This window comes from Cystoisospora suis (assembly GCF_002600585.1).
Source record: "Cystoisospora suis strain Wien I chromosome Unknown contig_884, whole genome shotgun sequence".
Classification (NCBI taxonomy): domain Eukaryota; phylum Apicomplexa; class Conoidasida; order Eucoccidiorida; family Sarcocystidae; genus Cystoisospora; species Cystoisospora suis.
The window spans coordinates 39,412-47,391 of record NW_027153685.1 but is presented as its reverse complement, the minus strand read 5'-3'; the positions used below and the strand labels follow the sequence as shown (position 1 = coordinate 47,391).

General features: G+C 42.2%; 2 protein-coding genes across 2 annotated transcripts; one reads left to right on the top strand and one right to left on the bottom strand.

Moving 5' to 3' along the window:
• Positions 1 to 1,125: 1,125 nt before the first annotated feature.
• On the top strand, positions 1,126 to 4,601 carry CSUI_002117 (phosphatidylethanolamine-binding protein). The gene is made up of 4 exons (XM_068062319.1): positions 1,126 to 1,694; positions 2,358 to 2,509; positions 3,082 to 3,164; positions 3,779 to 4,601. Exons 1-4 carry the CDS (start codon positions 1,407 to 1,409, stop codon positions 3,985 to 3,987), a joined length of 732 nt encoding a protein of 243 aa, XP_067925711.1. The 5' UTR covers positions 1,126 to 1,406; the 3' UTR covers positions 3,988 to 4,601.
• An 875-nt stretch (positions 4,602 to 5,476) lies between these two features.
• CSUI_002116 (sm-like protein lsm8) lies at positions 5,477 to 7,938 on the bottom strand. The gene is made up of 3 exons (XM_068062318.1): positions 7,527 to 7,938; positions 6,455 to 6,533; positions 5,477 to 5,800 (listed from the first exon to the last, which is right to left on the bottom strand). Exons 1-3 carry the CDS (start codon positions 7,619 to 7,621, stop codon positions 5,786 to 5,788), a joined length of 189 nt encoding a protein of 62 aa, XP_067925710.1. The 5' UTR covers positions 7,622 to 7,938; the 3' UTR covers positions 5,477 to 5,785.
• Positions 7,939 to 7,980: the final 42 nt, after the last annotated feature.

Below are 7,980 nucleotides of genomic sequence, written 5' to 3'. Positions count from 1 at the left end.
CTGTGACACGTGTTGTGCTTCGGTGACAAGACAGATATAAACTTGTTAAGATATTGCGGCGTCCATTACATGTTCACCTGGTTTTCAGGTGTATGTACAGCTCATTTCAGGTGTATGCACACCTCATTTCAGGTGTATGTACACCTCATTTCAAGTGTATGTACACCCAATTCTCAGCGTGTATGTACACCTCATTTCAGGTGTATGTACACCTCATTTTCAGGTGTATGTACACCGAACGTCCAGGTGTATGTAAACCCAATTTTCAGGTGTATGTATACCCATTTTTCTAGTGTATGGACACCCAATTTCCAGGTGTATGTATACCCAGTTTTCTAGTGTATGCTCACCCAAATTTCAGGTGTATGTATACCGAGTTTTCTAGTGTATGGACACCCAATTATCAGGTGTATGGACAGCCGATTTTCGGGTGTATGCACAGCACATTTTCGGGTGTATGCTCACCCAATTTTCAGGTGTATGTGCACCTCATTTTCAGGCGTATGTACACCCAATCCTCAGGGTGTACGTATCCCCAACTTTCACGCGCATGTAGACCTCAAGTTCAGGTGTATGTACACTTCATTTTCAGGTGTATGTATACCGAGTTTTCTAGTGTATGGACACCCCGTTTTCAGGTGTATATATACCGAGTTTTCTAGTGTATGGACACCCAGTTTGCAGGTGTATTAACACCCAATTTTCAGGCGTATGAACACCCAATTTTCAGGTAGGTATGTACACCTCATTTTCGGGTGTATGGTCACCCAGTTTTCAGGTGTGAGTGTACCGATTTCCAGGCAAGTAAAGAACTCTTCAAGAAAGCTACGGTTTCGAACGGAAATTTCACATCCATTTGTAAGCATGAAGGACTTCTTGGAGGCGAACGAAGCCCTTGAAAGACAGAAGGAGACAGAGAAATGAAAGGAATAAAGAAAACAATGAGCAAGCAGTCAACGGACCGATCATCTTCAACCACTTCCTCCTCACCCAGCCCCCGTGCGGCGCCTTACCCTCCACCTCGTCAGTAGCGTGTCGGTAATGAATGATGATATATTTTCTTCTCTATCTGTACTTTACTCCTTCGAATGAAGGCAAGCATGGCCCTCACAAGGCAAGTCCCTCAAAAGGAAGAGTCAGAAGATCTTTTCAGGCACAGTGCATTCATTTGAAACGAGCATAGTCCTTATCACCATACTCCAGCAGCTAGAAGGAAGGACTCCGGGTTGCTACTCCCGTACTCTCGAACGACAAGGAATAGAAGATAATAGACTCTCCACCGCGATCCACCACCAACCGATTTAGCTACGTATGGATCTATCTATCTAAAAAACTTTCTTTCTTTTGTTTCCTCCATCCCTTCTCGCTTTTGAAACACGAAGCTAGCTAGGTCACTGATCAAGACCATGGCGTCGCAAAAGATGACGTCACTTTCCTTCTCTTCCCCCTCTTTTTACTCCTTCTCTTCTTTTCGCCAAGGAAAGAAACAACGGAGTTCTTTCTCTCTCTTTTGTGTTATCTCGCTTTTCATTTCTTTCTTTCTTTCTTCTTTCTCTTTTTCCTTGTCAACCGGGACGGCAGTAGTAGGAGCGATGGCATCTGATCTAGCGACGTCCTGCTCTCGTCTTAAGGAGGCAGGAATTATTCCGGATGTAATTCCAACAGAGGATGAATGTGCACATCTCTCCGTTGCTGTAAGTTAAAGAAAGACAAGAAAAGAGGAAGGCAAATAGTTTTCAGGACTCTCTTTTAGCTTCATGGTCACTGACAGAAAGAGAGAAGAAAGGAAGAGGAGAGAAAAGGATGTAGGCTTTTGACGGCGCGTTTAATCGTGTATCACGCTTCTCTGCTTTTCCTTGCGGTCGCTCGTGTGCATTCCAAAGTAGCCAGTGGCTCTTTCTTGCTTTTTATCTCTCTTTTTCTCTTGTACTTTTTCAGTAAGAAAGCAGAGAGAAAAACTATGAAGTAACTCTAGTAAGCACGCACAATTGAGACGGAGATATTCAATAGAGGGTGTGTGCTGTTTGCCTATCTTCTTTGGGAAGTTTTCTCTTTTCTTTTTCTCTCTACGTTCCTGTCCCTCTGTCTCCGGAAGATATAATCCATGTATAGATATATGTGTATATCCCTGTATGGTAAGATATAGGTATACATAGGACGTGTGTATTGCACAATGTCATCTTGTCTCGTACTATTTCGGCATGGCTTCTTTTCTTCTTTCTTTGAGATGCTTGCAGTGTATCTTTATCTATGTGTCACTTCTTTGTTTGGTCGACCTATCGTGCGAAAGTCTCTTTTCATGGGGTGTGTGGTTCTATTTCACGTGCTCCTTGTGGTGATGCTGAATGCTTTGGTAGGTGGAGATCGACTTCCAGGGGGGGACCGCTAAGGATGGCCAGGAATGGACGGTGGGGGAGACGAGACACGTGCCAAGCATTAAATTGTCCAGACCTCCTAGCCACGGCCAGGTCTTCTATCTCTTCTTTACAGACCCAGATGCCCCTCAAAGGTACACAGAAATCACATCTCTACTCTACGCATAAACACACTCTTCTCTCGTGTATGTATATTTTTACCTATGCAAATGTGTGTATGAATCTGTATGAATATGTATGTATGAATCTGTATGTGTATATGTGTATCTGTATGGAGGTAGATACGTCTATAATAAGCCTGTAGTTTCTCCATTGAATGAGGCGGCGATTCACCTCTGTACATCACTTCTCCTATCAGTGTTGTTGGTCTCAGTTATTTAGCTGACTCTCCGACTACTACTTCGTCGTTCTCTCATTTCTCTATCATCATCTCTTTTCTGTCTCTATGTTTTGTCTCTCCCCTGTGTTGGCTGAGGATTCACCCTTCTTCTCTTTTCTGCTTCCATTATTCATTCATCTTCTTTCTTTCTCTCTCTCTCTCCACTTGACTCTTTTCAACGTTATCACTCTCATATCTCCTCCTCATCTGTCTATCTGTCTTTCTTCTGTCTGGTCAATCAGTGTTCAATCTGTTTTGATCTCTCGTTAGATCCATCTGTGCTTATTCTGTCTTTGCATGACTTTTTATGTCTTTGTCTATGTATAGATCTCATCCAGTAGCAAGTGAATGGGCTCACTGGGTTGTGGCGACAGGCGGCCGAACTCTCGATTCAAGTTCGAAAACTTTCCGTAAGTTTCATACGACTTCTATCATCGAAAAACGACAAACCAAAGGTAGAAAGTTCACTTCTTTCTCCTTATCTCTTCATCTCCCTGTTCGTTCACCGAAAGAAGTCGCTTGTTTCGTCGCTGTCGTCTTCTCACTTCTGTGCTGTTATCTACCCCTATCTATCTACCTAGTTTTACTCTTTCAATTCAGCAGCAGTAGTGAAGATCTACATCCATTCGAGGGGAGGGCTTATAAGCATACAACATCCTCACCATGTATATACATCGTATATATGTATATACATTACATATATGTGTATACATCGTCCATTTCGATTTATCTTCGTACATCTTCAGTGTGCTTTAAAGAGTCATACGGGGAGGGGCGGTGGAGGCGAGCGAGAGATTCGAGAGTTGTCGTCTTTCGTCATTCCTCGTATCTATCTATCTTTAATCTATCTATCTTTAATCTATTTAATCTATCTATCTATCTATCTCGCGAGTGTGTGTATTTCGGGTGTGGCATGACCCTGGTGTGTGGCCTGCTATTGTTTGGAGTTTCCGTTTCTCAGTTGTATCCGATGGTGAATTTTTCTTTCTCCCCTTCCTCCTCTTGTTTTTCTCCTCCTTTGCAGTTGAATATAACGGACCTGCTCCGCCTGCAGGCACGGGGCTTCATCGATATGTCCTGCTTGTCTACGAAGGCAAGGCTGGAGAGATCCAAGGCATTCCCTCGTCTGCAGAGCGAAAGCAGTGGGGTGGGAAGAAGCATGCACACTCCATTGCGAAGGAAAATTATCTTACGCTTGTCGGTGTAGAGTGGTTTACTGTACAAAGAGTTTGAATGGACGAAGGAAAGATTGAAACGAAAGAAGGAGCGGAAGGAAGGAAGGAGGAGAGATGGACGGATAGGTCGAAGGAAAGTCAAAGAAAGAATGAGGAGAAAGAAGAGAAGGAAAGAGGTAGAAGAAACAAAAGCAGAGAAAGATGAGCAGATGAAGAGAGAGAGAAGAAGAATCTCCTCTAACACTTTGATTAGAGTCATTAGTTTCTTCATAAGAGAGGAAAAGAGCGAGATCGATAGATACCTCGGTATTCGGTTCTTTAGTTAGGTTAGGTGAAGGAGGGCGCAACTACTTTTCTTGAATAATTGATTAACTGGCTGAGTCAGAAAGAAGAGGCCAAATCATGATAAGAGTGAACATGATGGAGAAGCCCAGAGAAAGGAAGCCGGGAGAGGGAGGCGAACTAACACGCGTGGCTTGTTCTCGGTTTGGGGTGTACATACACCTCGACACCATGAATATTATCATCATTCTCAATTTTCTCCTCTCCTCGTCCTGTAGAGAATCCGAGTGCTTCGTCCGTATCTTTTTTCGATTATATTATGGCTGCTATTCTGTTGTGTATTTCGATTCTTGTGGTCATCGAGATAATTTTGCAAGAATAAGAACTCGAGGGAGGGAAGAGACGACCCAAGAAAAGAAGCGAGACACGTGTCTCTCTTCTTCTTCGTTCTCTCCGAAAAACTGAAGAATAAGACGCATCCCCAATTTTCTGTGGTCGATGAGGAATCCTTCGAAGTAGTAAGAACTTTCTGGAAGGAACGAAAAGAAGTTTACATTTCGCTTATAGTAGTCAGCAGAGTTTGACAGATAGAATGAAGAAGAGTGAATAGAAATAGAAAAAGAACACTCATGCCATCATTCACGCGCTCTTTCTTCCGTCGGTTTTTCTTTACTCTTGGCACAATACAAGAAGACGGCAGTTGCAAGAGGCGCGCGATACCGTATGATGCTGTAAAAGGATGAGTAGAGTGGCCATTGCTAGAGATACACAGATAGATGAAGAGGTAGATAGATATCTACCTCTCTCTGTCTTTAATCTGTTCGTCTGCCTTTAATCCACCTATCGATCGGTGTGTTCTATCTATTTATCTGTCTATCTTAGATTATATCAATATCGGCCTATTTGGGCCCACATGTCTCTACGCATCTCAATCCGCCGAGGTCTGATTTGCTTCTTCACTCCATCTCTCTCTCATTCATCTCTCTCTGCTGTCATGACTGGCGAGAGAGAGAAGAGAGTCTCACTGTTAGAAAAAGGTACGTGTCAAATCGAAGACATCATCCGCTCATGAGAGAGACGGAGAAGAGAAAACTTCAACAAAAGAAAGAAGAGACTGAATAGGTTTCTCAAGAATGGGCAAGTCTCTTAAAGGGAGAACGAGAAAAGAAAGAGTAGTAGCTATAGTCAAAGGCGTCGCAGTGGCCCTTGAGTGCTCCCACACTAAGACCCTGATCCATCCCAGAACATCACAAGAATCAGCAAGAGTAGCCGGCAGTCATAGTATTAGCAAATCTTCTTCGCTTTTCATTCTCGAGAAAAAACAGAGGGACAAGAAGAGAAAGAAACAAGAGGTATCTTCTTTCCGAGGGGAGACTGGATACGACGGCACCACTCACTCACTCTGGCGAGAAAAAGGGAAAGCAATAGAAAATGTTGACGAGATGGCGAAAATGAATAAACTGATGAATAGCTAGCCAGCTAGCTAGCTAGATTGATAGCGAGCACCGTAACCAGATAGAGAGAGAGAAGGGTGCGGCGATCGGTCGAGATTGATTCGGTGTCTTTCAGGTTGATCAATGATTTGTCAGCTGAAAAGAAAAGAACAAAATGAAGCAAGAAAGAAAGGAAACCAAAAAAGGAAAGAAGATGAGAAGAAGATTGTTCACCGATGAAAGCTTGAAGGGGAAAGAACACATGTTTTCTTTCTTCTTCCTCCTTCCTACATTCGAACCATACAATCCTTTCTCTCAGTATCTATCCATATCTCTCTATAGATATTTAGATACCTGTATGCTTCAACATATCTGTTAGGTGTGCCTCTAGAAGGTGTTTCTGTAAATCTCTTTCCAAAGCAGCCTATCTGTCTTTAATCTATCTATCTACCTGTCCCCCGTTAAGCTGTCTATCTATTTATCTATCCATCTTCATGTCTATCTAACTATTAATCTTCAGTCTACGTATCTTTATTTATCTATGTGTTTCTGATCTATCTATCTATCTATCTAACTATCTATCTTTTGCTACCCTATATAATGAGACGGTTACTATGAAGGTACATACATACACAGACGGCAGTGACCACTCTCCTATCAAAAGACAGAAGAGAAGAAGCCGATGAAAAACGGACAGAGAAAGAGACAAGAAGAACAAGAAAGAAGAGAAGACGAGAAGAGAAGAAGGTAGTAGCCATGAAGACTAAGAAGAAAGTATATGAGGTACGTTTGTATGTTCAGTTGTCTTACAGGTTTTAACGGAGCTGCACGTACAGAGGAGAGTTGTATACTCTCATCCACCTCCACATCCACCTCACCCACCACAGCTCTAAACAAGAAAAGATACGCACATATATACACATATTTAGATAGAGAGAGAAAGAGAGAGACATACAAATCGATACATGTAGAGTTTAATCTACCTATCTATCTACCTACCTACACGATTACATCTTCATAGAGAGATACACACTCATACATTCATTCAAACAAAACGAGGTAAAGAAAGGAGGAAGAAGAAAGAAAGAGAAGAAGAGAAAGAAAAAAACGTTGAGGAAAGGAAGAAAGCTATTACCGGAATGAAGAGAAGATGAGATAGACAGCTAGATAGATAGATAGATAGACTCAAGATAGGCAGGTAGATGGATAGATAAAGATAGAAAGACAGACAGATGAAGACAGATAGATAGATAGATAGATCGGTGAGAAAGGAAGCCTTGATAAGGTAAAAATAGAAGAAGAAAGTGTGTCAATTGAGGGGTAAGAAGCAGATGAGTGGAGGTTGCATGTAGTAGACTCATAAGAGGAAGGACTGGCAAAGGACGTCTAATTGAAAGAGCGAAAGAAACACATGCATCAAAGAAGAAGAGAACCCAACTGTAATAGAGATATGGAAATAGCTTAGATGGGGATCCACACACAATGACGGGAGGCTGACAGAAAAGGAAAGAAAAAAAGAGAAAGAGAGGAGTCCCAGCAAAAAACAACAGACAGACAATCTCCCCCTCAGTTAAAGCTTCTTTCATATCCATAGAGAATCCTGAAGACAGGAAAAGGCAGTAAGACAAATGAGAAGAACACGTAGGACAACGACAACAAGCAGATAGAAAGTCATCTCCCTCTCTCTCTTCTAAACATACACGATCGCACATCCAGAATTCGAAATACACACCCCTATGTATATATGTCGCTATCTATCTATCTATCTATCCTTTATCTATTTATCTATCTGTCCATCTATCTATCTTTAATCTATCGATCTCGAATCTATCTATTTACTCACTCTGTAGATCCATCTGTAGAGATGTGTGGAGTGGCTTACATGTTGTCTCCTCGTATGAGGTATAGGCCAAGCGAGATCTGTTCGACAGGAGACTCGAGGCTGTAAATTCTTTCCTCGCATTTGTCGAGAATCATATTCGTACTCTGATCAAACCCTTTCAGCGTCCCTACGAAAATCCTGCCGTCTGACGTTAGCACCTCCACCTTCTCTAAAATCGAAGAGACGAGACAGACGAAACTCACACCACACACAACAAGAAGATGAAAAGAACAAGAAGAAAAAAGAAGAAAAGAAAGAAGGATTAAGGTGTTGAGAGGAGGAGGAGGGAGAGAAGAGGTAAGGGGGAGATAGGAAGGACTACCTCACGCATGTACACGATCAACGTGAGTATTCTTCTAGCAGAGAAATGCATGCTAGAAGACAACAGACCTTCTATCATAGTAGACCGTCCAACTCTAATAGATATTTCCTCGAAGACATAGATGTAAAGAGA